At 49.2% G+C, this 14,106-nt stretch overlaps 1 protein-coding gene across 2 annotated transcripts; it reads left to right on the top strand.

Annotated features, from left to right (window-relative positions):
- The first annotated feature begins 2,427 nt into the window (after positions 1-2,427).
- Slc25a45 (solute carrier family 25 member 45) lies at positions 2,428-9,460 on the top strand. Of its 2 annotated transcripts, none has more exons than XM_005063973.4 (7): positions 2,428-2,788; positions 3,321-3,395; positions 4,455-4,498; positions 4,680-4,751; positions 4,989-5,174; positions 8,076-8,334; positions 8,444-9,460. In XM_005063973.4, exons 2-7 carry the CDS (start codon positions 3,359-3,361, stop codon positions 8,710-8,712), a joined length of 867 nt encoding a protein of 288 aa, XP_005064030.1. In that variant the 5' UTR covers positions 2,428-2,788; positions 3,321-3,358; the 3' UTR covers positions 8,713-9,460. The 2 variants fall into 2 exon arrangements, with proteins under 2 accessions (XP_005064030.1, XP_021082325.1); XM_021226666.2 differs by having other exon boundaries at positions 3,312-3,395.
- Positions 9,461-14,106: the final 4,646 nt, after the last annotated feature.

Genomic DNA, 14,106 nt, shown 5'->3' with positions numbered 1-14,106 from the left:
GAACTGAGTGGCTCTCAATAATCACTTTACCCTATATTGTGTTTGTATGTTGGAAACGCAGGACTTGCAGGGTGCAGTCACAGAAGCCTGGCTGTCTTAGATACACAACCTGTAAGATCTAGAGGCATTGCGGTCCCAAAGAGCTGAGGCCTGGAATGTGCCGAGAAAAACAAGTTCATGGGCCCTAATAGCGTCACATGAACGAGATTGTTCCAGGTGGCAACAGGGGCTCGGGGATCAGGAGCAGAACTTGAGTTCGCTCTGTCACCTGATTTCCTGGCTCCTGGCTGGTCTTCAGCGTTGTTTTTGTTTTGTTGAGCTTTACAATTTAATTCATTTAAGGCCAAACTTGATGGCACCCAAGCCTTTAGTCCCAGCAGAGGGAGACAGAGGCAGACAGAGCTCTGATTTCCAGAAAAACCAAAACCAAAAGCAAAACAAACAAAACTACAGTAGGTGGGCCAACCGTGGTGGTAAATGCTGCACCCCTAGCTGGTGGATGATGTAGGCAGGAGGAAAACAGAATTTCAGGACCACACTTGGCCACATAGCCTGGGCCATATGAGACTGTCTCAAAAAAACAAAACCCACAATAACAAAAGTAAGTATTACAGAAGGCTACAGTACTGCTATCGGAGATGCAAAACGCTAAGGGCGGAGAAGGGAAGGTCTTCAGTTCCTGCTACCTACTATGTGCTGGACATGGGCCAAGCCCTTTCCTGAGTCTCATGAACATGTGCTGTGGACTCTGAATGGAAACATTTATGTGCTGGATACTTTAAAGTGTGTGTGTGTGTGTGTGTGTGTGTGTGTGTGTGTGTGTGTGTTAAACCCAGGGCCTCTGCATGGGAAGTAAGCACTCTAATCCTGGACAACACCTGAGAGAAACCGTGGAACCTTTTGTCTTTCTTCCCTGCTCTATTACTGCCTCTTGTTCCCCCGTTTGGACTTTTCCTTCCTCCTATTTCCATGTCCTCTCTGTGTGTGTATGTGCATGTGTGGTGCATGTGGGTGTGTGCATGTGTTATGTGTATACACATGTATTCTGGATGGCTCGGTGAGTAAAAGCGCTTGCCGCACTCCTGACAACCCAAGTGGATAAGATTCAGGCATCTGTAGTCAAAACACTTCTGCAGCCAGACGGACAGCGGAGACGTAGAGTCACCTGAAAGTTGGCTGACCAAGCTGTGCAGCATCAGAAGCACGAGACACCCGCTGCAACCAGGAAGAAGGTTTCTCTGAGTAGCCCTAACTGTCCTGGAAACCTCTTTGTAGACCAGGCTGGCCTCGAACTCAGCACTTACTGCTCTTGCAGAGGACCTGGGTTTGATTCTCAGCACCCACATGTTAGCCCATAGCCATCCTTAAGTCTAGCTCCAGGGAGTCTGGTGCCTTCTTGTAATCTTCACGGGTACTAGGCATGTATATGGCACAGACACATACAAGTAGGGAAACCACTCATACACATAACATAAATCATAAAAATTGAACGTTTTAGCCGGGTAGGGGTGGTGCACGCCTTTAATCCCAGCACTCAGGAGGCAGAGGCAGGTGGATCTCTGTGAGTTCGAGGCCAGCCTGGTCTACAGAGTGAGTTCCAGGACAACCTCCAAAAACAATACAGAGAAACCCTGTCTCGAAAAACCAAAAAAAAAGTTTTGTTTTGTTTTTCAAAACAGGGTTTTCTTTTTTGTTTGTTTCAGGTGTGAAATTCCCTTCTTTTTATTTTTTTTTCAAAACAGGGTTTCTTTGTGTTGCCCTGACTGTCGTAGAACTTGCTTTGTAGACCAGGCTGACCTCGGACTCACTGAAATCCGCCTGCCTTTGCTTCCCAGTGTTTGGACTAAAGGTGTGTTCCAACACTGCCCAGCTTATTTTTAATTTTAGATTTTGCACAAGAAGGAAAGTGTGATAATGGTCTTTCTGAGGTCCGCTTAGCATGATGATCTAGTTCTACTAAGTGTCTCTCGAATGACGGCATTTTGTTGTTCTTTGCCCCTGAGTCTCCATTGTGCGCATGTACTATCCTTTGTCCGCTTCTTTGTTGATGCACTGGGACGTCTCACTCCTGGCACCATTCACCCGTTCACCATCCATTACCATGAACTGTTTACCCTGTGCCACATTCTCTAACCCTTTAGGCATGTCAGTGGATAAAGCCCCTACAGGTCCTTGACTGCACAGCCAGCCAGCTGGCTGCATAGAACAGGTCAGTGACAAGCTTGAGGAGGGAGGGGTGCAGACTTGTGGGTGATTTTGATTGTCCACGAGATGACTTGTGGGGGCGTGCCTCGCTGAGAAGGTGATGTTTCAACCCCAGCTTGAAGAAGTCCAGAGAGAGTTATGTCTAGGAAGAGGAAGCCAAGCCGGCTTTAGGGCCTCGTGGCTGAGAGCCTGTTTACAGTGGAGCAGGAAGCAGGACATGAGATCAGAGGGGAAGGGCGGTACTGGGAAGGCTGAGACAGCACAGAAGGGATTCAGCCTTTCTTTTTAATTTTTAAAGAAAGAAAATTCGTTTGTTGCAGTTTAGAGACAGGGAAGTCCTAAATCTAGGCCCTGGCATCTGGTGAGGACTTCCCTCGCCTGGCATCTGGTGAGGGCTTCCCTCACCTGGCATCCGGAAGCCCGGGCCAGGAGAGCAGGGTTTTTTGGTTTTGATGCAGTGTAGCGCTGGCCTGTGTGCAGTCAAAAGCCCATTGTTCCTTCCCCTGGGGAAGAGGAGGCTGTGGTTCTGACTCAAGGCTGTAAACAACTCCGGAGAGAGCAGACAAACAGGCTTCAGGGCCTGGTGAGTCACTTCTGGGGGAAGGGGCCTCTCTTTCTCGGACAGTCCTGCCCTAGACTCCGGAGGCTGCTACAGGCCTCTGTAGCACAGGACTGACACCTGGTGGCCACATTTGTGACTTTCCATAGCTTCATAGCATGTCAGGATAGGTAAGGCTTGTGCTCCTTGGGAATGAATGGGAATTTGCTCTGGACCGGCTGGTCAAGCAGAGACTTGCTCCTCACTCAGTAAAGCTGCCTTGGAGAGGCTCACCAGGCTAGGACTCAGTTACCATCCTCTGTCACACAGCATGGTTGTCACTGTCCAGGGACAGGACTCAGGCTAGCTGTGTCTGGCAACCTGCCCCTGGAGATCCCATCCATTGAAGGCCTCTTCCAGGCTCAGGGCCACTGAAGTTGGCTCACTCTCCTCACTAATGGTTGCCTGAGGTCTGGGCACTGGGCCACTTCTCACCCTCCAGCCAGGGTTAAACATTAGTGGGAGGTTATCGGGTTCGGAAAGGGGGTGGGGATTTCACTCACAACAGTCTCTGCAGCCCTGCCTGGAACACCAGTTCCCACCCGAGCCCGTACAATGCCTGTGGAGGAGTTCGTGGCTGGCTGGATCTCTGGTGAGACATTTTTCTTCTTTCTGTCATATCACCCCTTAGGGTGGGTTGCTTCCCAGGGAGGGTGGGCTGTCAAGAGTTGTTCCCTCTGGAGTACCCAGAAGCTACCTGTTCCCAGAGCCTTCTGGGAATGGCCAAGGAAGCAGAGGGGAAAGAAGGCAAGAAGAGACTACTTCGGCATCCCAAGGCCATGCTACCTGAGAACACTAAGGGCCTGACCCAGACCCCTTCTCGTAGACCATTCACCTTTGACCTCACCGGCTGTCCTAACTTCCCCTTTGGAAATCTGCCCTACCTGGCAATGGGTGGCACTCCTGGGCCTTGAGAAAGGACACGATGAATGTGCCGATGGTGATACACCCCACACCTTAGCATTTTCTGTGGAGAATAAGACTAGAGAGTGGGTGGCTTTCTCCCCCAGGGCCTCAGGACTCTGAGAAGGGCTCCCAGCTCTGCACTAATTGTGACAGGTAGAAAGCAGGAGAGAGGAGCCAGCGGGGCCTGTTCTTATTCAAGGCCACAGAACTCTGAGAGGAAGCCAGAACAGCTGACACAGTCAGGAACAGCAGCCATTCCTTCTAGAGCAGTGGTTCTCAACCTAATGCTTTGATCCTGTAATACAGTTCCTCATGTCCTGGTGAACCCCAACCTTAAAATTGTTTCGTTGCTACTCCAAAACCGTAATTTTGCTACTGTTATGAGTTTAATGTAGATATCTGGCATGCTTCCCCAGGGGGTTGAGAACCACTGTTTTAAAACCGTCTTCCAGTCAGGGTTGGGGCAAATGTTACAGGTGGGTCTTCCCTGCTGCATGTGTCCTCAGGCGAGGTCACAGATCTGCTTGCTTTTTCCCAGCTGCTTTGTGACCCATTGCCAGGTGTGGCGGGGCTGGGTAGGGCAGCTGGAATCGCTGTGGAGCCCCACGGATGTGGATGTGGGTGTCTGAGTGTACCCGGCCTTCCTGCTCCTCCCTGGACCCCTCTCTCCTCTAGTGGCGACTCACTGCTTCGGTTTGACACACGCCTTTACTCATAGCACCTTCTTGTCACCTTGTCACCACAGGAGCTGTGGGGCTGGTCCTGGGTCACCCATTTGACACTATAAAGGTGAGTGTAGCAGAGGTGCCCGAGGGGCAGATGGTCCGCCTGGAACCTGGCTATGAGACCAGCTAACTGGGCTGGCTCACTCGCGTGCCTGCCGGCGTCCGCTGCGTGGGTGAGCTGGCAGCCACTACGGGAGCAGCCCTGGCATGCCCATTTGCCTCACATGCCAGCACTTTCCATCCAGGTGCGGTTACAGACGCAGAACACATACCAGGGCATTGTGGACTGCATACTCAAGACTTACCGCCATGAGTCGGTAGGTAGCCCACTTCTTTGGGGTAGGAGTTATCTGGGCACGTAGTATCTGTTTCTGCCTGGCAGTTGCTTGGCACCCCAAAAGTGGAGTTGAGGTCCTCACAGTCTCTCCATCTGGTGTGTCTGCCTGGGACAGGGCTTGGACAGAAGTGATGTGCAGATAGCAGAGGCCTGGCAGAGACGGGCGTGGGGTGGGAGCCCACCGTGCCTCACAGGGCGCCACTGTGTTGCTCTGCAGGTCCTGGGCTTCTTCAAGGGAATGAGCTTCCCCATCGCCAGCGTAGCCCTGGTCAACTCTGTCCTGTTTGGAGTGTACAGCAACACCCTGCTGGCCCTCACAGCCACCTCCCACCAGGAGCGGCGGGCCCAGCCACCCAGCTACACAAACATCTTCATAGCAGGTTGTACTGGGGGCCTCCTGCAGGTGAGAGGGTCATGTATGAGCACACGTTCAGGTGACACAGTGATGGACTCAAGCCCTACACCGGGGACCCCTAGTGCATGATAAAGCCTTCCTAAGGGGTACTTGTAATCATTGCTCTAATCGACCGAGCCATGTTGTGCCTTACCAGCCAGACTGTGCCAGCCTGGAGGTGGAAGGTCATGGAGACCAGGGAGACAAAAAGCAAAGGGTTGGGGGGGCAGCATGAAGAAACTGCTAGGTAGAAGCAGCCAGTGTCTTCTCTTGGGCTTGTCTACCTTCAGAAGGGTCTACTAGCCCCAGAGTGGCATGAAAACTATGCAGCATGGTGACCTTTGACCCTGAGGAACTGTCATGCCCAGTAAAGCTGAGTTTTACCCTGAAGTAATCCTAAAGAGGTCCTAGTCCATTCTACCTGCTCAGCCAGGCCTTTGCCTGCAGCACATGGATAACCATAGTCTCTGAGCCTTAGACCACAAGTCACAGCCCTCGGGGTCAGCCATCATCAAGCCACTACCATCATTTGTTTTGGTCTCTGTTCTTAACACTGTAGTAGCCAGGATTCTGTGGGATGTGGTGGAGACTAGAAGAGCTTCCAGGCCCTGGAGGAGACCTGACATAAAGGGAGTATCTAGCAGAAAGGGACAAAGGGACAGGTGCCACTTCAACCCTACACCCCAGATAGGCTCCTGGGTGATCCTCTAATGGGTACCTGCCCTGATGCCACTGATACTTCACGGGGCAGAGAGCAAGAGCAGAGGACAAAGTCAGGGTGTGCTGCCAGTGGTTAATGATTAAAGAGACCCCGAGAGTCCTGGCTTCTCTTCTCCTCTTCCTCTCTTCTCCTCTTCCTCTCTTCTCCTCTTCCTCTCTTCTCCTCTTCCTCTCTTCTCCTCTTCCTCCTCCCCACTTATTTGTTTGTAGGTTTTGTCTTGTTTTTAGACAGGGTTCCTCTGGGTAGCTCTGGCTGTCCTGGAACTCACTCTGTAGACCAGGCTGACTTCCAACTCACAGATCTGCCTACCTCTGCCTCCCAAATGCTGGAATTAAAGATGTGTACCCCCACCCCCGCTTCATTCTTTAATTTTTATTTTTATGTTTTTTTTTGGGGACAGGGTTTCTCTGTATTGTTTTGGAGGCTGTCTTGGAACTCACTCTGTAGACCAGGCTGGCCTTGAACTCACAGAGATCCGCCTGCCTCTGCCTCCCCAGTGCTGGTATTAAAGGCGTGGGCCACCAACGCCTGGCTCATCCTTTTATTTTTTTAAATGGTTTATTTTTTATTTTATGTGTATGTTGCTTTGCCTGCACATATGTATGAGCACCATGTGTGTGATGTGTGTGTGCAGTGCCTGCAGAGGCCTGAAGAAGGTGTTGGATCTCCTGGAACAAAAGTTACTACAGATGGTTTTGAGCCCCAGTCCTTGCAGGAGCAATGAGTTTTCTTAACCACTGAACTATCTCTCCAACCCCCCTCCTGCAATTCACTATGTAGATCTGACTAACCTCAAGTTTGTAACAATCCTCTCCTCTTCCCCAAATACTGGAACTATAGTTATATGCCACCAAACCAAGCTTTATGTTCCTTATTATACTGATATGTGCCTACATATTTCTGAAGCCTGGAGGCCTGTACTCCTCAAAAATAATAAGAGACTTAAGACCCTCAGGAAAGTGGCTTGACTTAGGCCCAGTCAGGCGCTACTTCTCAACAACTTTCTCCTCTTCTCTTGGAAAGGAAGAACCAGAGACTGTTAGGCCATAAACGGTGACTTGGTCCAGGGACCTGTTAGAATCCAGGGTTTTGAGCCAATTGTGTACCATGAGGAGGTGGGAGGATGGGGCAGGAGCTGACAGCTTGTGGCACAAACATTGCTTGTGGCCTGGTCAAAGCTGCCCTGGTTAGTAGCCCTTTAGGTTCCATGGTTCCACCCACTTTAGAATTAAAATTAAAGGTGTGTGCCACCATCACCCGGTGTTTTGATTTTTTAAAAAGATTAATTTTAATTCTAAAATTAAATCTAAATTCTGCTGTGGAAGCTAGAAGGGGTATATGATCTTCTGGAGCTGGAGTTACAGGCAGTTGTGAGCCGCCCCATATGGGTGCTGGGATCCAGACTCAGGTCCTTTGGGCAAGGCGGTATTCACTCACCGAGTCACCTCTCCAGCCCTGGTTGTTTTGTTTTGAATAAATGTTTTGTTTTGGTTTTTCAAGACAGGGTTTCTCTGTATTGTTTTGGAGGCTGTCCTGGAACTCGCTCTGTAGACCAGGCTGGACTCGAACTCACAGAGATCCGCCTGCCTCTGCCTCCCGAGTGCTGGGATTAAAGGCATGCGCCACCAATGCCCGGCTTCCCATCTCAATCTTAATAGTTTTTTTTGTCAGGGCTGGGAGGACTGCCCTGGGGCCTCAGAGAGGTATGATGCTGAAGGAAGGAGACCATAGATGTTGGGTCTGCTTTAGAACAATGCCAATGGCCTTCACTGCAGCATCAGCTCCTCACTGTTTTTGCTGATGGGCTGAACCAGCCACTGCAAACATGTGCTCCTCCCTGGAATCAGGGAGCCCAGAAGCCCACTCCCACTTGTCCTTGAGCTCATGTGCCTGCTATCTCAGGAGGAGGGGCTAGTGTTGAGCCTATCGGACCTGATAATAAGGGAGGCAGTCTGTCCTCATCTGTACCCAGATACTTGGCCAAACCCAGCCATGTAGGTGGGAGGCTGGGAGCTAGTCGCAGGAACCTCTCTGCCCTGTTGTGATGATAAGCAGATCTTCCCAGGAACCTCTCTGCCATGTTGTGATGATAAGTAGATTTTCCCAGGAACCTCTCTGCCCTGTTGTGATGATAAGCAGATCTTCCCAGGCAGAAGCTCCACCCATCCCCTCCATGTCTTTCTCCACAGGCCTACAGCCTGGCTCCTTTTGACCTCATCAAAGTCCGGCTACAAAACCAGACAGAGCCAAGGATGCAGATAGGGAGTTCTGAACCCCGGTACCGGGGGCCTGTGCACTGTGCAGCCTCCATCTTGAGAGAAGAAGGACCCCAGGGACTGTTCAGAGGATCCTGGGCCCTGGTGCTGAGGGACACCCCTACGTTGGGAATGTACTTTGTCACCTATGAAGGGCTCTGTCGAAAGTACACACCAGAAGGCCAAAATCCCAGTAAGTGGGGTGGGGTGGGGTAGGGGTACAGCAGAGGCTAGGGAGGGAACTAAAGGCTGGGGAGATGCTCTGTTCTAGTCTGACTCCACCCTGACTTCCTCTGCCCCAGGCTCTGCCACAGTACTGGTGGCAGGGGGCTTTGCAGGCATAGCCTCCTGGATCACAGCCACACCTTTTGATGTGATCAAGTCCCGGATGCAGATGGACGGACTGAAGGGGAGAAAGTACCAGGGAATGCTAGACTGTATGGCAAGCAGCTTCCAGCAGGAGGGAATAAGGGTCTTCTTCAAGGGCATGACCCTCAATAGTGCCCGTGCCTTTCCTGTCAATGCTGCCACCTTCCTTAGTTATGAATACCTGCTGAGCTTGTGGAGATGAGCCTGGCCCAGTGATGCCAGCAACTCCTCAACAGGGTCATGGCTGACAGCAGCTTGGAAAATCAAGCTAAAGCACCCAGCTGCAGGTACAAAAGTACGAGATGCCATGCATCACCCAGAGAGTTAAGGAGTCAACTTGCAAGAAACCAATAAACCTGGCCCTGTACAGACTCCAAGACCCACCCATCACCAGTCCACCTCTTTCCAGAAAGCAGGGGCATAAGGCACATACAAATAAGCCAGGCCACCATGTCACAATTGCCCCTCTGGAGGAGCTCTCAGGGACCAGTCACTGTCTTGGTGCCACCAAGTCATGGGGCTCAAACCATTCCCCTGGACAGAATGACTTGTCTCCTTCATGTACAGAATCCTTCTGTGGTTCCCATTACCTTCAGGGAAATCCAGGTCCCCAGCTTCCGGCTGTCCTGCCCCATTAAGTGGTCCTCTCTCTTACCCACTTCCTGCTATGGTCCCTCATGTCCCAGGAGTGCCCAGTGGGGTGTAGTTATTGTCCTTCCAGTGGCCTACTCTCCTCCAAGACCCAGGCAGAGCTCTATCGCTAGGGTCCTTCCAGCCCTGACTGTGGGTCCTGAAGAGCCCAGCCCCTGCCTACCTCAATCACAGCTCTGTGTATGGTGCTTTATGGTTAGTTGTTCTGCTCCTGAGTCATTAATCTGTGAGAATCTCTTGGTAAGGATGCACTTGTCTCTTGAACAGATATATGCAATAAAGTTTCATTTGATGAAGTACTGATGGTCCCCTTCAGTCTCTGCTCCCACCACACATATCTGCTGAACCCTTCAGCCCCAAGTCCACACCCTGGCTCCTCTCCAGCTTGTCTCTCCTTGCCCACATCCTTCCTTACATCCATCTCAGTTGCTAAGTTAGATTTTAAAACTGATTAAGATCACTGGCTGTTCTTCCAGAGTATCCAGGTTCAAATCCTATCACCCACAGAGCAGCTCACAACCATCTGTTAACTCCAGCTCTGCAGGATCTGGCTTCTGTGGGCATTGCATGTTTGCAGTACATATCCATACTGGGGGCAAAACACCACACACAAAATAATAATGAAAAAATATATATAACACCTGCCAGCACTCAGGAGGCAGAGGCAGGCGGATCTCTGTGAGTTCGAGGCCAGCCTGGTCTACAGAGTGAGTTCCAGGACAGCCTCCAAAACAATACAGAGAAACCCTGTCTCGAAAAACCAAACCAAACCAAAACAACAACAACAAGAAAATAAAACACCTGGATAAGAGGTGGCATAGGGGGCTGGAGCATCTCAGGGGTTAAGAATACTGCCTGTTCTTCCAGAGGTCCTGAGTTCAATTCCCAGCAACCACATGTTTTGAGATCTGGTGCCCTCTTCTGGCATGCAGACATACATCATATATGCAGGCAGAACACTGTATATGTAATAAATAAAAAATCCTTAAAAAAAGATTTAGTTATTTAAAAAAAAAAAAGAGGTGGCATAGGCCTCTAATCCCAGCACTCAGGAAGCATGGGCAGGCAGATCTCTGAGCTCAAGATCAGCCTGATCTACAAAGCAAGTTCCAGAACAGCCAGAGCTATAGAGAGTAACCCTGCCTCAAAAACCATAAACAAAATAAAATAGTCACTTTACTCTTTCATGACTTCCCATTACTTGTTGTTTCTTCCCCAAGTAGGGAAAGTCCTTAGACAAAAAACACAAAAACAAAAAGTTTTAGCAAAATGAGTGAATGAGTTAATTAAAGAAAACTGGTCTTCCTAATTTCCTCTCTGGAGGGCCAGTACTCTAATAGTGCTGCCTTCTGTAAGCAACTAGATTCCAGATGATTATTACAAACAGAGCTGAAAGCCTTGCTAACTGATCCAAGAATGAAGGAGCTTTTCCCAGAAATAGAGGATGTGAGGCCAGGGTGCCTCCTAGGGTGAGTGCTGACTCCATGACAGGAACACACAGAACTGTGGGAAGAGAACCTGGGAACAGCATACAGCACCTTGAGGTGTCAGGCATGGGGAAGCTGCATCCAAGACTCAGAAACGGAGCCAAGATCCTCAGGGGGCTCTACCAGTAAAGGGGCGGACTGAAAATCTCCAGCCACCAGGAAAAGGAACAGGCTCCCCCAGAGAACTGGGAACTACATTGTTCCCTGGAGCCCGCCTCTGAGAAACTAACATTGCGTCTTCTTTGTGCCCCCTCGTGTCCAGAATAAGCAATTACGCCTTTTTCTAGAGGTGAGCTGCCACACACCATAGTGTATAAGTCCGAAAGGTGAAAATTTCCTCAAACATAATAAACATGATGAAGATGAGAAGAGTACCTAAATATATAGTCATCTATCTCCTTTTTTCCTTTGAGACAGAGTGCCACACCCAGCTTTGAGTAGACATTTTTCCCAAAAAAGACACAGCCAGCAAAAGCTGGGCAAGGAGCTGGGCCAGGTGGTGTGCACTTTTAATCCCAGCACTCAGGAGGCAGAGTCAGGAGGATCTGTGTGAGTTCCAGGCCAGCCTGGTCTACAGAGTGAGTCCTAGGCCAACCAGAGCCACACGGTGAGACCCTGCTCAAAAACAACAAAAACTAAAACTGATCGGCCAAGCAAACAAAAGAGCTGGGCAAAGTGTACACAACTTGGGCTGGAGAGATGGCTCAGCAGGTAAAAGCACTGACTGCTCTTCCAGAGGACACAGGTTCAATTCTCAGCACCCCCACAGCAGCTTACAGCCGTCTGTAACTCCAGGGGACCTGACATCCATGGAAAACCACCAATGCATATAAAATAAAAACAAATAGAATTTAAAAAGTGGTACACACCTGCACTCTACCATTCTGGACACTGTAGCAGAATTGAAAACTCAAGGCTAACCTGGTTCAAACACAAGGACGCAGGATTTTGAAAGGTTTCAACAATATTAATTATAAGAGAAATGAAAACTATAGTGAGATGTAGTGGGAATCTAGTAATCATTGTAACTAGGGTAAACGTTAGAATGTAATAGTTATTTACCACTGTATCTAGGATAACAGTAGGATGTTTGTTGATGGTACCTAGACTTTGAAGAAATCTTAGTAGAGACAGTGATTGTTTGTTATGATTTATAGAGTTATTTTTCTGAGGAAGTTTCCCTTCCATTATATGACTCTGGTCACAAGACTATACAGGCACACTTAGAGGTCTTGAATTATTGGGTACTGTTTGCAGCACACAATGTAAAAATAAATAAATCTTGGCCGGGCATTGGTGGCGCATTCCTTTAATCCCAGCACTTGGGAGGCAGAGGCAGGCGGATCTCTGTGAGTTCGAGGCCAGCCTGGTCTACAGAGCAAGTTCCAGGACAGCCTCCAAAACAATACAGAGAAACCCTGTTTCGAAAAACAAAAAAACAAAACAAAACAAAACAAACAAAAAACAAAAAGTAAATCTTAAAAATTTAGCAAAACCTCCTAATTTGGGGGGGTCTCAAGACAGGGTTTCTCTGTGTAACAGTCCTGGCTGGCTGTCCTGGAACTCAATTTATAGACCAGGTTGGCCTTGAATTCACAAGGATCCACCTGCCTCTGCCTCCAGAGTGCTGGGATTAAAGGTACTATGCCAGGCAACCTCCCAAAACTTAAAAAAAAAAAAAAAAGAAAAGAAAGACAAAAGCCAAAGGGCTTAGTGGTCCTGGTTCTATTCCTAACACTGAATGAGTGAATGAATTGATCTACACCCTGTTCTCTTATATGTCACGCTGGTGTATGCTGTCCCCAGACTGCCCTCTTTACTCACAGGGAGAACACCTCCAGTTCCTAGTGCCCCAGTGATTGATAAACTAGACACAAAATAGATAAGAACCACAGGTGTCTGCCAATATAAACAAGTTTCCAGTGGAAAGAATGACCTGGTCAGAGTGCTAGACCTCAAATGGCCCTCAGTAAAGTGACCCGTAGAGTGTCACACTGTAAACACCCGTACACAGCCACTGTTAAGACAGGGTTACTAGCTTTTCGATTTTCTGGGGGCTCTCGGAACATCTTGACTCCATACATTCCGTACTCAGGGGTACTCTTCGCCCCTGCATCCTTCTCATTTCTCTCTCTCTCTCTCTCTCTCTCTCTCTCTCTCTCTCTCTCTCTTTTTTTTGTTTTTGTTTTTTTTTTTTTGTTTTTCGAGACAGGTTTCTCTGTGGCTTTGGAGGCTGTCCTGGAACTCCCTTGGTAGACCAGGCTGGTCTCGAACTCACAGAGATCCTCCTGCTTCTGCCTCCCGAGTGCTGGGATTAAAGGCGTGCGCCACCAACGCCCGGCTCTCATTTTTCTCTCTACTCAGGGTTTTACATATCGAAACTCACCACTGGGTGGGTGGGACGGCTCTATGGATAAACACACTGCCACAAAAGCCTGGAGACTTGAGTCTGATTCCCAGAACCCACAGAAAGGTGAAAGAAGAACTCCGCAAAGTTGTCCTCTGGCCTCTATGCACTATGGTAGCGTGTGCGTGTGTGCATGAGCACTCCCCCCAGCATACATACTTTAAATTTTTTTTTTTTTTTTTTAGTTTTTCGAGACAGGGTTTCTCTGTGGCTTTGGAGGCTGTCCTGGAACTCACTCTGTAGACCAGGATGGCCTCAAACTAACAGAGATCCGCCTGCCTCTGCCTCCAGAGTGCTGGGATTAAAGGTGTGCGCCACCAACGCCCGGCTCATACTTTAAAATTTTAAAAACAAACAAGGTTGGGCACAATGGCACGTCTTTAACTCTGAAGGCAGAGGCAGGTGGGATCTCTAGGAGTTTAAAACCAGCCTGATCTACAGAGTGAGACCTTGTCTCAAAAACAACACCCACACACGAACACCAAAAACAGCTCACCTCTGCTGGTTTCACCCAGCTTTGGGGCCAAAGTACTCTGCACAAGTCTGTCCTGCCTAACAAAGGTGTCATCTTTGCAATCTTGTTACATAGAAGGCCTTGATGCTTGATGTAAGGAACTGTGGTAAATGAACAAGTGGATGCAATTTGTAAGGAATGAATCCAGATCTTATTTCCCTGGCCTGCCTCTGGCCACTGTACCACACATGGTCTGATACTGAAATGATAAGAGTTGCCAAATGTTTGGGTCAACTTTCCAGGAAGGTCCACGAGTGAAGTCTTCAGACTTCACCCTTTTCTCATGTAAACCATGCCTGAGAAACTGAGGGATGACTCAGTTGGTACAGTACTAGTTCGGGATGCACCAAACCCTGGGTTGGGTTCAATCCCCAGCACCACATAAATCAGGGTATGGCAGCAAACCCCTATAACCCTGGAACTTGGGAGTGGGAGGCAAGCAGATTAATATATTCAGAATCATCTTCATGGCCAGCCCAGACTACAGGAGACCCCATTTCAAAAGAAAAAAGGAATACCACATACTGACCTCCTTTC

This window comes from Mesocricetus auratus, unplaced genomic scaffold (genome assembly GCF_017639785.1).
Source record: "Mesocricetus auratus isolate SY011 unplaced genomic scaffold, BCM_Maur_2.0 Super-Scaffold_4256, whole genome shotgun sequence".
NCBI lineage: Eukaryota > Metazoa > Chordata > Mammalia > Rodentia > Cricetidae > Mesocricetus > Mesocricetus auratus.
This window is presented reverse-complemented; position numbering and strand designations above follow the sequence as displayed.